The sequence below is a fragment of the Python bivittatus genome, unplaced genomic scaffold (assembly GCF_059951505.1).
Source record: "Python bivittatus isolate LINGU-HERP-01145 unplaced genomic scaffold, Pbiv_v1 ctg000210_np1212, whole genome shotgun sequence".
NCBI classification, from domain to species: Eukaryota; Metazoa; Chordata; class Lepidosauria; order Squamata; family Pythonidae; genus Python; species Python bivittatus.
Genome location: NW_028277053.1, coordinates 17,981,277 through 17,997,997, shown reverse-complemented (window position 1 = coordinate 17,997,997; position 16,721 = coordinate 17,981,277). Strand labels below are relative to the sequence as shown.

At 37.1% G+C, this 16,721-nt stretch overlaps 1 protein-coding gene across 3 annotated transcripts in view; it reads left to right on the top strand.

Annotated features, from left to right (window-relative positions):
- The window catches only part of KLHL1 (kelch like family member 1), a 115,315-nt gene that overhangs the window by 58,665 nt on the left and 39,929 nt on the right, over nucleotides 1–16,721 (top strand). For all 3 annotated transcript variants that reach the window (XM_088139586.1, XM_088139585.1, XM_088139584.1), the window contains one exon: nucleotides 8,363–8,575. In XM_088139586.1, coding sequence (XP_087995712.1) covers nucleotides 8,363–8,575 — 213 coding nt within the window. The remainder of the gene's footprint in view (nucleotides 1–8,362; nucleotides 8,576–16,721) is intronic.

The window sequence follows — 16,721 nt, the reverse complement described above, 5'->3', positions numbered from 1 at the left end:
CACAGCTAATTTCTGCTTCTGATTGCAGGAGATTCAGTGTAAAACCCTGGAAACATGAACTGGAGGCTGTGGCAGAAGAACATAAATGCACCCCCCCCCCCCCCCCCAGAATAACAGCGATGGCTTGTAAAGCAGTGGGAATGGCTGGCCTGGAATTCTGAAGCATTTCTATGCCACTTCTGTGTCTACACCTCACAAACAGCTGCACTTCACTTTTTTTTTCAGTGACATGTCAGACTTATTTCTAGACCATAAAACTAGTTTGAGGTATCACATCTAAAGAGTTTCTTGCCAGGAAACTTCACACTGAGGCCATTAGCAAGAGGAATCTGAACACAAATCAAGACAATTTGAACCCAAATCAAAATAAATTTGAGAAAAAAAAAATCCATCAGTAAGAGACATTCATGGCAGGAACTATCACAAGACATTGACAAATAATGTTCTTCCAGTAGCCCGACCAAGCTCAAGCATCTCCTTAAACAGTAGCAGCTTCTGATGGTGATCTGGTTTGCCTTCTCTCCTTAGATTAACTCTTCCAGATCTGGCTATTCCTAGCAAAGTTACTCCTCTATGTTGTCTTACCCTTCTGCTGCCCCCTCTTCATAGACCAGGGAGCTTGAGGGCAGGGTGGAGAGGCTCCTGGTTGAGGTCACAACTAGCTGCACCTTGGGTGGGAATTGTAGAGCTGGTGGCTGATAAGGACTTTTGAAAGCAAGCCATGACATACTATGAAACTTTAAACCAAGAGTAAAATAAGGTCCCTGGAGTCAAAATAATCCTGCCACATCTAGCTCTTTGATGTGAATAACTTCCTGCTCATTCCTATTCACAAATTATTTAGAATTGGAAGTAAATTCCTACTGAGACCTGGATGCATTGGCAAATGCATGATTAGAGCCAGGAACCAATTGTCTTTATGGGCAGAGAAAGAAGATATTGTCCATCAGTAACTGAAGGACACATCTCCATTTTAGTGTGACAGTAATCTGATTTCAGGAAACACTCAGTGGGTTGAGTTCCAGGATGGTGAAACAGACAGGACATCCATGCTGTCCTCTCAATAATTGTGTGCGTTACTGGACACATTACTCCCCCATGATCATTTATCTGACTTTCTCATCTACTTCAAAAGCATTTCTAAAGCACATTCACTTCCATCACATTTGTGAGAACTGGTATAAAAAATGCAGGATAATTCCTTGCATAATATACATGACTGTGCATTATTAAATCCAAATGAAGATTTTGATGAACTGTCTGGAGGTTGAGTCATGGCAATTGGACTTCTTTTCCTTTTGGTAGAGACGTTTCGCTACTTGTCCAAGCAGCTTCTTCAGTCTTCAGACAAGTAGTGAAGCGTCTCTACCAAAAAGAAAAGAAGTCCAGTTGCCATGACTCAACCTCCAGACAATTCCACCTGGATGACTGAGAATCTTCATAAACATTCTAGATGAATGGAATCACTCTACTAAAATTGCAAAGACCACGGGTGTGGAGATCCTGAAATCTTTTTTACAGTAAAAGAACCAATAAAGTTAAAAACTTGTTTTCTTTTTCATTAATTCTCTTTTCAAATTTCAGTATGCTGAGGGTAATAAAGCATGTCACTGGTTGTGCACTGAACTACAGCTCATAAGTGTCAGTAAATCACATCCCAGCATGCAGATATGGTGTGTGTGCCTATACATGCTGCGCAAAGAACACATTATGCATTTGTTCAGAGCATCATGCCTAAGCAGGTATTCTCCTAATGGATGCCTAGATAGAAAACTTCCTGAGAATCCAAGGTTAGTTGGAATGAATTATGAAGTATGAAAATGTCTCTGTGCTGCGTGGTGCATTGGAAAAGCAGAACTGGCACATTGTCTTATCCTTGTGCATATGTATTTTATAAATCATGTAATATATAGTGATAGCTATATAGAATTTTCTGATGCCCCATTCCTAAATATCGCAGAATGCAAAATAATTAAATTGCACATGTTTTAATACATATTAAACACATATGCCCACTTTGCAGAAAGCTTTCTATAAATTTTAAATACAATAGCTCAGCCTTAATCCACCCAGATGGCCTTAAGGTTGTGTTGCCAACTCCTAGAATGACCACATACTGTATGTTCTCAGTGTTGAAGTCTAGAGTGTATCCAGGATGAAGAAGGCAGTGTTAGCCTATAGAAGTTTGTCAGCTAGGATCTTGGGTACCAATAGCTAAGAGAGAAAGAGGTGTGAGTGTGTCGATGTGGGTGGATGGATGGATAGATGATAGCCTAATATTGAATCAGCAAGCCATGTTGTCCAGATAAAACTCTGGAACACGTCAAGATTCCAGTTTCTTGACCAAGATTAACTCTGAAAATAAGGTCTAACTGTTGGTAGTAAATGTTTCAAACCTTATTTAGACAGTATGGCCTTAATCATATCCCCTGCAGCAGAATAATACTTTGTTACAAAATATCCAATGTTTTCCTTTTTACAGATAATAACAAAAATAATTTCTTCTCCCTCTGGTTTTATTTTTATGTCTCCATTATGGAACCATATAATATCTACTAATGTGCTTAGCAACCTTCAGTGAAAATAAGGATTTTAAATCTAAAGTACAAAAGTCATATTCTGTTCCCTTTTGAGCAAAACAGAAACATACCATATTAAATATTGGATGGGGAAATATTTAATATTACTTTCTTATATCCATGGGTTCAGTTCCTTGTCTCTGGGCTGTGAACAGTTTTCCTGGAACTGATCGACCAAAGGAGGTTCTAATGGTAGAACAAGGGAGGTACTTTCCCTGCTCCCTCATCTCCCCACGTTTCCCACAACTTTTAGAGAGGATCACCCAGTTTCCAGTGTCAAATTGATGTGGGAAGTGGAAGAACTATTTTCTCCCTTCCCATGGCAGGACTGTTGTGTGGGCAGAAGGGTGTTCAGGTACAGCTGTGCCATCCTTGAATTCTAACTTCATTCCTATACAAATTTGCTATAGGACTTGGAGAACAGGATCTCCAATCTTTCTTTAGTCCTCCTAATTGATGTCTAACTAAAATGTCAAAATTACTAGTGCGTTGCATGAGCCCCTAAACAGTGTTGTTATTATACACTGGGAGAACAGCTTATAGGCCTATACGAATCAACCCTAATTTTATTCAAATGGGAATGTTAAGAATAGTTTAGTCTGCAAGTTGAGATTTGAGAATAAACTGATTAGGTTTGAGCTGCATCAAGACACAGGTGTCTGCAATTAGCCACAATGATGGGAAAATTATGTCCTGATGCAAATGGCTGGCACTTGAGTTCCAAACTTCGTAAAATAACTAGGAATAAACTTTTAAAGAGGCTGTATTATTCTGATGACACCGTCAATAGTGAGATAAAGTATATCAGGTGGCAAGGGAACTTGACTAAATGGGGCATGATAAATGCCCTTATAAAAAGGACAGTATAGAAGAAAGAGAGCTGTGATTTGATGACTCCAATTCCATTTGGGTAAAACTGGGCTGTGTACAGGATTTTCTTAAATTTCCCTTACAGAACAGCATTAGTGGCACATTGAATCAAGTTAATGATAAGGCTCTCTAAAGTTAGGCAATGTAATTTGATCTAGGGACCCAGCTGACCTAACGCCATCTCTAGGGAGTTGGAATGTCTAATTGCCTTTCCATGTCCAGGACCCACTGGCTTCATGTTGACTTGGACTGAAGGAAGCCTGTAATTAGCAAAGCTTCCTGAGATAAACCATAATAATGCAGCTTCAAAGTCCATGGGAGGAGGGGAGAGGGGGGAATGATCCTTAACAAACAGTTGAAAATATGTATTCATATCTGTTTCTAAACTTTAATTATAATAATAATAATAATAATAATAATAATAATAATAATAATAATAATAATAGGTTTCCATGAGGAACCATACTGGGGCCATAACAGGAACTATGTAAAGAGATAATTTGAAGATACATTGATTGTTCCAATTCTAGTGCTGAGAAATTATTGTACAACTTGAGTTGAGGACCATACTGAAGCTGAGAAATAAATGCTCTTTCCCCCTAGTACTTGAAATTATAACACACAAGTTAAAGTGGTGGATGTAAAGCCAGCAAGGTCAAAGTAAAGCTAGTCTAAGCAAGAAAAATATAAATGAGCCTGAAGTTTAACGAAATAAATTGTGCCATCTTTTGCAATTGTAAGAAAAGAATTATTTTATTTTATTTTTTAAAATAAAATTTGCATCCCGTATTACGCTCTCTTGTTAACAACTGTCCCGATGCCTTCATGACTATGCCACATTAGTGTATTTTTGAATATATTTAAGCCTGTTTCAATATTACATTGGCTAGATCAGAGAAACTCTTGGCCATTTGCTGATAGTTTACAAAATCCAAATTCTTCGGAGCCAAACATTCAGTGATAGAAAACTTAATAAAGAGGAAGCTCATTTTGCCCTGCTAAATTATGGCTAGTATACTTTCTCAAACTCCAGACTGTGGTTTTTGATAGACCACCTTTCTGGCAAGAACGAGATGGATAATGTCAGTGCTTGTCCACTCAACTCATGTTACCAAAGTTGCATGCAACATTCCAGATGACCACGACATGGCAGCAAAGAGGCACAGCCATCTGTCATCTAGTGGTTACCCAGATCTTTTTTAGTCCAGATATCTTGACCCTAGATCATCTTCTTTAATTATGTCTTGGTCATTTCTACCAGGTTGGCTATTTAAAACAAGCAAACAAATAAACCACAGATATCTCATTTAACTGCCCTTCAAAGAGGCATTATTCTGTCTATTTGTATTACAGTATATGTGCTTAACAGCATCCTGACAGAGAGTAATCAAAATTACTTTACATAACTCAGTGTTAAAATTGCATAATAAAAGGCACACCCTGTAATTTATGCACAACAGGTTTTTTTTTTTTTTGATCAAATGACCTTATCAAGCCCCTAAATGCTGAGGCAGCCTTAGTCTCTTTAATTGGCATTTTAAATAATACAGTCGTTTAATGTGCATTTTCAAGCTGGATAGAAGCTAATCTCCCCTTAAGACTGGTACAAAATTACATAAAATAATTTTCTCCGCTTGTTGACTTTGATGTAGCTTTATAGAATAGCACAGAGATACTATACCCAGATTGGACTGCTGCTCAAGAAAGAAAAGAAAAGAGAAAAAAAGTATATATTGAACTGGTTTTTTTTGCAAGTAGTCCTTTTTGGATGTGAATAGACAGCATAAAAATAAATCAATAAAATAAAACTTACAGATAGACAGGGGAAGGACTATACCGTAATAGAGTAGTGATTCATTGATTGTATGCCACCAACTAAATAGACAGATTTTGTCCATGATGATCTGTCCTTAGCCTGGTCCTTCGACTCTTCCAATGGCGCATTCATCAGCACTGTATCTGAGTCTGCTGGTCATCTTCTTTTTCCTTCTAATTTCCCCAGCATTAGAGCCTTCTCCAGAGAGTCAGGTCTTGGCATAATGTGTCCAAAGTAGGATGATTTGAGCCTGGCCATTTGTGGTTTGAGTGAGAACTCTGGGTGGATTTGTTCAAGGGTCCATCCGTTTGTTTTCTTGGCTGTCTGTGGTATTCTCAGGAGTCTTCTCCAAAACCAAAGTTCAAAAAGCATCAATACTCTTCCTGTCCTGCTTCTAATAGACCAGTAGGCTTACTTAACACTTTTAGATACAAAGTTGGTGATACCTGTTGGAGAGACCATTCCAGACATGGTGGAAACCATGGTCCCTTACTGGGACAATGATTTGTGCTGAACTTTAAGTTTTCATTGCCCCCACTTCTTTTATTCTGTGTTGTTGGACAGAAGATCAGAAGCTTTCTTTATAATGCTTAATGAACCTCAGTTCCCTATGGAAGCTGATTGAAACAAGTCGCTCCACCAAGTTCGGTTCTGCACAGAATACTTTTTTCGGTCCAAAAGAGAGCTCTTTTCTCTATAACCGTCCAGAAGGTGCAAACCGAAGGCGGCATGAGCTGAAACAAAAGTGGAAATAGCCAAAGTAGTATTCTTAGTCTCTCCCCTCTTGTTTCCTGAGTTTCATTCTTGGTCTCCCAACTCCTTCCACCACTGTTTTTTCCTGTCAGATGATATGCTGTTCAAGGGCTTCCCTTCCACGCTGCAAATCTTGTCCATTTTCTTTTGTTGTACTAAGACATGGGCACCAATTTCTCCATCTCCACGACAGATATGCAGGAGGTAGGAGACAAAGTGTTTTTTTCCATTGCAACATCTTCATTTCCTTTCTGTTTGTGAAGTAAAAGAGGATGTTGCTTTTTCCACAAGTAGGGAAAGCAAATCAGATTCATACCATGGAATTATTTTCTAGTTTGCTTTGCAAACTTAGTTCAGACATAACCAACATAAGCATTTGGACAGCACAGGAAACAAAGCTTCTGATTGTCTCTGCAGTGCAACAGAAGAGCAATCAGATAAGTCGCAAACACATCTCAGATTTAATGCCATTACAAAGTGGGAAGCCACACCTGAAACCTATTAAATATTTAAGTCTCAGTTTGTTAAAAAAGAGGATTCCTAAGGTGGTTATCTAGAGATTGTTGCCAAGTCTACGAAGCAAGGGAGCTGTATTAAAACCAGCCATGTTTCCTTTACTCAGATAAAAAACAGGCAAGTGAGGAATAATTGTAAGGCAAAGCTTGTTGAGTATGAGAACGTTTGATACTTCTGACAAAACAGGGCACGGTGTAGATTCCTTCAGTGGGTGCAATTGACAAAACACCAATAAAATAGGCAAATCTGTCAGTTTAATCCATAAAATGTGCCACATGAAAAATGCTTTTCAATTGCAATTTAATCTGAAATTTATCTGTGGGGATTGGAGAACCTTTAGCAAATTTGCAGCATTCAATGAGCAGTTTACAAGTGTCCTATCAGGGTAAAACAACTTAATGTGACAGGCATCTGGCGACTTTGGTTATAATGTTCCCTTAAGGAGTTTAGAACTTAGCAATTTCTCACATTTCCATCCACCAGAATCCAAAGACTTATGAAACTTTGGGATAAAGAGATTATACTTTTCACAGATTCATGTTTTCAAAAAAAAATTCATTTTTGTTCAACCTCAGCAAACCTCCTGATATAAATAACCTTCAGACACAGACTGTGTTTACATTTTCAGTTTAAATGTCCTTAGCAATCTGTTCAGGCTTGATAATACTTTATTCATAGTTGCCATTTTGTTTTAACCAAACTTATTTATTTTATTGGTGGTACAGCAATAGTATAATAGCAGTGAGAACTATTATATTATGCTTAAACTATTTCTAATTCAGGCTAGGGTGAGAAATAGCCTTAAGTAGCCAAGAAATACTTCAGAAGATTTTTTTTCCCCTTTAGCAAATGGGAAGATGGGGTTTTAGAATATAGATATATGTCTGAAGTTCCAGGATAGATCTCAACTTGAAGGAGATTTCACCTATTGGTAACTAGGTTTTAGTCCAAAATCTCTGGTATCCAGTCTTAAACTCTCAAAGTTTAAACTTTGAGTTTAAACAAAGCAACATTTCATAGTATTTTTTTAATAGAATCCCCCCCCCCCCAAAAGAAAAGAAAAACAAAACTGCATTTTTATTGTATCAATTTCCTTAGAATCTTGGCTGAAGAAAAAGTCAAATGTTTCATCATTGCAATAGCTGGACTAATCCTGTCTCAGCTGTAGTCTAATTTTAAAGAAGGTTTAATTCCAGCATTCTCTGTCTACCATAATAAATCCCTGCATTTCACATAAACATATAAACATTTTTGATTTGGAGTGTGTGGTCCTAATGCCACTGCTGCCTTTCATGGTCTGTCTTTGCAAAAGGTCTTAGAAGAAGTGTGGGTTGCATGACTTTGGAAATCAACAATTGCCCTTTACAGTTAGTTGTCAGCTGATGCAAATAGATTTCCAAGTAGGTGGAGAAGAGGGCCTCATCTTTATTCCCCGTACATTCAGTTGGGATGTCTCAAGAAGAGTGTACGTGAGTGTGAACTTGTCCTGTCTGATCTGGAACCATTATAAAACTGAGTTCCAGATGAGGCTGAGAACTGTAATGCCTGCGGTTGGACACAGGAACGTCACCTTTTTAGCTTTCCTAGAAAAAAAGATGAGAGACCCCAGGTGAGAGAGCGTATTATGCCCTCTACCTAGATTCAAACTCTCATGCAATCAAGCAAACACCTGAAGAGGACATACGGCATTCTTACCTCTGTTGAGAATGGATGGATTTTCCAGGCTTCCATTTAGAATAATAGATATTTGTTCTAGATTTGGTCATTTGACTGATAGATTGCTTTTTACACTGAAAAACACAGCCTAAAATACTGTTTTTCTTCATAGGAGAACATAATGGAGGTTATTAGAAACCAAGAATTTCTACTGTTACCAGCAGAGGAACTGCATAAACTTCTTGCCAGTGATGATGTGAATGTTCCTGATGAAGAAACCATTTTCCATGCCCTAATGAAGTGGGTGAAATATGACTTGCAAAGGAGATGTAATGACTTGAGTATGTTGCTTGCCTACATCCGTCTACCACTTCTTCCACCGCAGGTAAATGTTTAATTAGCTCTGATTACGTGTGTGTGTGCGTGGATTTCAAAGTGGATATCTTTCTCAGTGATTAAATATGCATTTTATTAGGTATGTGCAAAATTCAGGAAGAAGAAGTTCTGTAGAACTTAAGGAAAAAAATGTTTTGGAGAACTTCAGAGTGTTTTGGGCCTTTCCTAGCACACAATCCAGCTATTCTGGAGACAGGCCTACAACTTTCTGGAAGTTACATCTCTGAACAAGAAACATTTTGTGGTGCTTTAATACTGTTTTGGGGCTGGACAATACCTAGAACATCATGAACTGGTTTTGATTTGGAGGACTAACAATGAAAAACTTCTGGACCCCCCCCCCCCGCAAAAGACTGGATTGGCATGATACAGAAGAGGAACAAAATTTTAAATTTTAAATTTTGTCTTTCTATGCACCTTCTTCATAGATTTTTAATTCAAAATATCATTTCAATTACAAGCAATAAGATAAAAAATAGCCTAAAAATAATGCTAAACTTACCAAAGAAATAAATAAGCTCATTGATTACCATAGTAGCATATCATCAATATGCATATAAGGAAACTAAAATAAGCATTCGAAAAGCTCACTCCCAAATTAAAAGGAAAATAATTAAAAATGTAATGTGTTTGTGATTGTCATATTCAGAAAAAAAAATCTTGAAAAAGTCTAGGCTACTTTTCTTTTCTGAACCATTATAGTTCACGGAGCAATCACCCACAAGCACATCAGAGGGAAAAAGACTTGCACATCGTCACTTTCCCTTGGAACCTCCCAGCTTCAGTCCTGGTTGATGGATTCCCTGCATCAAACACTAGGGATCGAAAGCGTAGAAATGTGGGTGGGGAGGCATTTTGCAAAAGAGACATTGATAGAGGTGTATTCACTCAAGTATCTGTGAATCAGAGAATTGAAGCTCACCTATCATTGAATCTGGACTTCATCTTGCTAAGAGTACTCCCCCGGAAAATCACGAGTCTCAGATAACAAATTTAAGCCAGATATATTCCAAAGACTTTAAGTAAGACTAAATTTTGGCTCAGTTCAAAATGTTTGCCATGGAAAAGTCTGTGGTTACTTTGGGAAGGGAGTGGTTTCTCAGGAAGAGTCCAGTTCTCTCTCTATTCATTGGGGAGATAAAGAGCATTCAAGGACACCACAGCCCAAAGCAGATGGTAGGTTCCTCTGTTCCATATCTGTACATTTAACCCAGCTGAGAATTCATTTCATGGGATGATCACAATATACGTTAATCTACCAGGGTGCTTAGTGCTAAAGTTTTGTTTAGTTTTTTAAGAGCTGGCACTTCAATTATTATTGTTAGGACTTTAAGGCAGGGCTTCCTTGTCCCTAAATAATGGGGTTAATCACCCTGAATTTAATCAGGTCTTCCAGGTTGATGAAAACACCAAGAAGTGTGTTTTGGTAAGGAAGTTTCTGTTGTCAACAATCTTGTTTTTAAATTACTAAGAGCTTTCTTTTGTTAGCAACATTAAAGCTTTGGCATTCTTTTACATATCCCTATGCGTTCTGCGCGATTATCTTCATTGCTAGTCTGTGTCCTTTTATATTGCCAATATTATCCTAAAAATCCAGAATAGAAGTTCATTTCAAAAGTTTATTTGGATTAAAATTAAAAGTGGGCTTTGAGCTAATCTGCTCCTTCTCTTTACTTCCTGATTGAAGATCAGCATCTGGTTTGAAGGGCAATATAGATGTTCTTAAATAAGTAAATGTAATAAATGTACTGGAGTCTACTCAAATTCAGATCTAAGATCTCCTCATTCATGTTTTCTATTCATTTCCATTGTTGTGGTTAATGAATACCCCATCAATATTATCATTGTTATTTTGTTGTGTTTATTATATTGTTACTTTATTACTATGCTATTACCATGGACATTTTAATTATTATTTTGCTTTAATGTGGATGCTTTAATTGTTGTTTTTATTACTATAAACATGTAAATGGTTTGTCTGTGAGTGTATGTGTACACATTGGTAAGAATTCACTAACTAAGAATTGTAAAATGGGTGGAGAAAGTTTGCATGGTACTGTCTGTGATCTGATGTAAGAAATGAATATTTGTTGAAAGAAGCAAGAATGAGCTTGTCCCCACTTCGTTATGGAAATGATTGTTGAATAGTTCAAGAGAACTATAAAAGTGAGTTGAATGCAGTAGGAATATGATACTTAATGTCTGGTAGAACAAGGAGAGCTAGGATGAAGAATGAATGCATGCAGAACGAATATGGATAGAATATGACAGTGACTAACCATATTGAATAGGTACGTTGGGTTGGCTTGGTCATATAGATAGAATAAATGAGGACTTCATCGTAGAACAAGTAAGACTGCCGGATCTGTGCTGCAAAAATCCAGTTGAACACTGAAGGGCAGCAAAGCCATACAGAAAACCCTCCTATTTATCAGCACTGCCTTCTGGTGGTTTTCAATATTTCTGTAGGCCAGATTTGGTAGCCTTATAAGAAAAACAACCAAGGATAGCATTTCATTTCCACTTACTTGCTCTGAATTCTATTTCAGCACTGACACTGAGTTCTTTCCCTTCACTTCTGTTCTTACATAAATAAACCATAATTTAGTTCCAGTTTAGCAGGTGCCTGGCTTTTTTTCACCAAAACCAGTAACAAAGGTTTGAAATAATCTTAATTATTGAACAAATCAAGAAACCTCACATTGTTTTGCTGATACGAGCTTTTTAAAGCCTTAATTCCTGCTTTACATAAAACCAGAAAATACAACTCAATTCTATTTCTTTTCCCAGATGGATGAATAGAGAAGTAAGTGAATCTGGTATGTTTGACAGGCAAATACTCATGCACTTAGAACTAAATTAATATTTACATGCCAACTAGCAAACCAACAGCTATGTATTCTTTGATCAGCAAATATCCCTCTTCTGCAAGAGATCAACATTCTTCATACCAGCATGTTCCACTTACAGTTGTGTTGAGTTGGGTTCCTATTCCACCAGGATATCTGTGATTAAGACACCATATTTATCGGTATAACTGTTTGACTATGAATTTTATCAGGCTTGGAATGGAAATAGCTTCTCACCAAAAATCAGGAATCGGGTGACACCTTTTCTGGCTAACAAATTTTATTCAAAGGTATAAGCTTTTGTGAGCTGAAGCTCCCTTCATCAGATGCTGATGACAGGTTATCTCTTTTAATAAGGCTTACAAAAGCTTATGCCTCTGAATAAAATGTGTTAATTGGACAAGGTGCTATCAGACTCCTGATTTTCTGCCACCGCTAGCCATACTGGTTTCACTGTAAGTATGGTGTTGAGTTAGAATGAGAAATTCCATTTCCAATTCCAAGTTACACATTGAGCTCATTTAGTGACCTTGGCCAATATGATTACTTAGTCTATCTCCTAAAATAGAACTTATTTTATAGTTAAGTTAAATCAAGGATTGTATAATATGGTAAGAGATAACAGGGGGGCTGTTACACTAAATAATATTGAACATTTTAAGAGATGGGCTCATTAAATCATAATCTTTCGGGAACTGTTAATGGTGTGAAAATAGTTTCAGCTTAATTTGATTACTTATCACAGATGCTATCTATAAATCGCAACTGTTAACAATTGTTTCGTTTGTAGGGAGAAAAGGAAAGAATAATTTAAATTCTACCTGCTACAAAAGATTGAAAACAAAGAAAGATATGGTAATACACTAATGACATTGAATTCCACTGGCCATATCTATTTAACTTTCCCAACCTTAATGTGGACCTACTGGGGTGGGACATGAACAGCTTTTTTTGCATCACAATTCAGACAGGAGAAAAATTTTCCTAGTCAGACCAACCTCTAAGATGAAAGTAATGTCTTGACCAGTTTTCATCTAGTTCCTTTCAAGCTAATCCAGCAAAAAAGAAATTTATTTTTGTTAACTCTTAGAAAGCTTTGATATAGTCATGCATTTTAAACACAAAGCACTTCCCAAATTCTGGGATTCGTACATGAAGAATTTGGAAATTATTGATTTAAAGAAAGGGTGAAATATACATATTTATTTATTTATAGACATACGGAACAATCTGTTTTTGTCCCTTCCCTCTTTTACATGAGTCCATCTATTCACTACATCCATATATTCAATAAAATACCAAGACATTGTAATTATTACAGGTATATGCATATTCTGCTTCGCCAATGAATACATTTTGTATGTATCTTTCTTTGCCTTTATTCATTTATTTTATTTATTTAAGAAATTTATAAAACTGCCTCTTTCACAACTTGTGACTTTGGGTAGCCTATGTAACTTCACTAATGCAAGCAATTTTGTAGGTGACTTTTCCTAAAACATGCATTAACACAGCTTGAACTGAAAACTATTTAACAAAATCTGAGGAAACAGCAACTTTGGCTGTTTATATAACTATAACTAGGAATAACTATTCCTCCACCTAGTAGTCAGAAAACATGAGTTAAATCAGATTGCTTAGAAATGCTGACTGTAAGACAATCCTATTTATTATATGCCAACCAGATCATATCCATCATTACAAAATGCCATTTTTTGATGTAGACGTTCAAAATGGGTCTCACAATAAAATGAAGCATGAGAAATAAGCATTACAACAGTATAATGTTTGAAAAGTTAAACATAGCAAAGAAATTCCAGAAAATAATACAGTTTGGAGATTAAAAGTATGGGACTATAAAAGGTAGGAGTGTGAATATCAGCCAGGATCCAGTTTAAATGTGTGATTTGGTGAGTTAGTTCAACTGAGACTTGCACACAGCCTTCTGGAGAATTTGACTATTTCCACACATGGTAGATGTGCGTTGGGGTGCTCTCTACAGCTCAGCCCTAATCATTTCATCGCTCGCCCCAGAACAGTTTATGATGAGCAAAGTTGAATTAATTTCTCTCTTTTCTGATGAGTCCTGCTATGTGGCTTTGGAGTGGCTCTTCTTGATATATTTTGTTTACAAGCAAGAAAACAGAATGCAAAACAGATCAGTGAAAATGAAAACCCTAAAGCTAAGCTAGATAAATTATTGTTTAACAGATTTACTTTTATGTGAGATTACATATGTAAAGTGTTACATTTTAAAACCTTATCCAGATAAAACCGCTTAAAGCTTTCAGTGGAAAAGTGCCAGGTTTTAATTAAAATAGATTCAGGCAGGGTTTAAGAATAATTACACTGGATTTATTTTACAGCTAGCAAACTAAATCAGAATATTGGTTAAGGTAAGACTGGATCAATTAGGATAGTAAAGGTAATTTGCATTTCTAATGCATGTCTAATCATTGTGCAAAGATTGGCTTGTATGGATCTTTAAACTTGTCTAGAATAGAGTCTCTCATGAGACTGGCTTTATTGTGAATTAAAAAATTCTAAAAGCCTTTTTAAAAATAATGTGCTATCTTCGAAAAAAACCAAGACCAAAAAGCAGCAGTTTCACTGTAAATATGCCACGTCTGTGCCCACTTGGGACAATTCAATCCCAACTTCTTAAAAGCAAATTTAGCTGGCTTTTTTTAAACAGAGCAGGATTTTCAGATAAGAAATAACAACATGGCAGCACAATTCTGGAAGGAATTTAATGGACTTCCTTAAAGTTAGAGATTAGTGCTGTGCAAACCAAATCCAAGAACTTTCAGTGAAGGTCTTTGGAAGGACCTTTCCATGTTTGCTGAACTTCCTGGTACATATACAAAGACCCACCCACTGCCATGGTTGATTGGAGAAGCCTTCTGGAAGAGGCATTTCATGAAAGCTGTGGAGCCATAGGAGAGACACATAAGATAGCTCTTGTAGGCTACAATCCTATATTCACTTGCTTGAGTGTAGCTTTGGAAGTTATTTTAACTACTAGTAGAAGAGAATATATGTAGCTCAGGGTTGAATTGTGGAGTCCTTGGGGGTCTCTGAGCTTTGAACCAAGCTCAGAGAACCCCAAGGACTCCACAAATTTTAACTAGGCAGGCATAAAACTGATTAGGTAGGATGGTTTTAAGAGAATGATCAATAACACCAATTGCTGATCCCTTCCATCTTAGTTAATGCCATACCCTGATCCTAAAAAAAAAACCAAATAAAATAAAATCCAATAAAATGTTAATAATTCTTCCAAGCTTAACTGCCATTTGAAATAGAGTTGCACAGATGAAACAAAAGGATGAGGAAAGAAAGTATGAAGTTATGAATTCTCCTTCTCTGAAGTTTTTGTTTTCTGTCTTCTTTTTTAAATAGAGGCAGGGTGATCATCTGTGAGAAGTGCAGGAACTCTCAGATCCTGCCAACTTCATGATTCTGGTCCCATATCCACTGGTAGAGCTGATCCTTTCTACATTGACTCAGTTCTTGTTGCTAACAGTAACCGATCCCATTATTATCTTATACAATCATTCAGATGTTTACATTGAAAGACCCTCGAATAGTGAACCCAGGTCCTCAACTCATGATTTGGAAGGTTCCAAATTACAATCTGAATCCATATCATCAGCCTTCTGTCTGCCTACCGCAATTTCCTCTCCTTGCAGAGGTATTCTATAGGAAGTCTTAGAAGAAAAACGAAACAAAACTTCAATATGAAGATTAAGCAGCCTTCCCCAGTGAGTTGTAAGATCTGTTTCACATTGCCCAGTTTGCTTGGATCAGGCATCATTGATGCCCACAATGCTGAGGCAGTTGAAAAATCTTTACAGGGTTCAGAAAAAGAATGTTCTTCAATTCCCTTCACAGTAGAAGTTTCATAGAGCACCTTCGGCTTCCACTGATAAACAGACGCTGCCAACTTTTTTATTCATCAGCAGTTTAGTCCTCCAGATCACCAACCTCAGGCTTACATCCTACTCCATTCTTCTTGCAGGAGAAAACAGCTTCCTTCTCCCAGCATTTGCCAAAAGATAAATAACAGCACAGGTGTTGCATGCTGAAGTTAATGGACTGTTTAAGCAGCAACTCAGTATGTCAAAGCATAATGGTGACTCTGCTGCCATGTTTATGGCTGGTATCATCATGTTAGAACATGTCTGTTCAGATCATCAGGCTTCTTAGCATGTAAACAGTCTTTCCCATTAATGGGAAGTTTTGTTCTCTCCACCATCCCAGGCTCTGGGCTGTGATATCTGGAAACAGCTAGGCAAAAGATCGCGTTGGACAGCATAGGCCTTTCTATCATGACTCATGAGATTGCATGGTATATCACTGAGTTTAATGACATTCTCCCCAAGATTCTGGATTGCTACTTTTCTGTCTCCTCCCTCAAGGAGCAGATAAAATCCATCACAAAGGGATTATATACACAGTCTGAAGATACTTACAACACAAAATGTTTTCCTTTTGGTACTTCATAACACCAAAGAAATATGATGTCCTGATTTTTTTACTGTCATAATCTTAATTTTTGTTTAAGACGGTGATCTTTTACAAGCATCCTGTCCATCTTTCATTCTGAAGATTGATTCTCAGCCTTTGACCTACAGGATGCTTACTTTCCTACAGTAATCTTCACTTTGCTTCCTGACCAGCAATAGTCTGAGGGTATTACAAAGGGTATTACTAAAATGTGTACCTGAATTATACCATGACTTTGGATTCCAGCTATAGACTTTTTTTTTCCAGTTACATGACTGGCATTTTGTCAGTGTTACTCAGTGGGAAATTTAATCAGGACTTTCTCACAAGCTTTTGCTCATAGCTTATATTGGGATAAGTCTCAATTTTACCTAACTCATGGTGCTTTTCATAGGAATCCAGCTTGATTCTCTCAGTTTCAGAGCTTAGTTTTGAAGTAACTGGTTTTAAAACTGGAGGAAGAAATTTCAATAACCTGTGCTATGCTGATGCCACTATGATAGCCGAAAATACAAAGGATTTGCAAGCTCTAGTAATAAAAGTCAAGAAGCTTAATGAAAAGATGGGACTAATATTAAAGACCAAACTAATGACAACAGGTAGAACAACCAGCCTTAGAATTGGCAATGAGGATATCAAAGTGGTAGAGACCTTCTGCCTTGTAGGATCAACCATCAACAGTAAAGGAACAAGCAATCAAGAAATACACCATAGACTAGCACTTGGTAGAGCAGCCATGGAAAAGATATTCAAATGCAGTGTTCTGTCTATACCTAT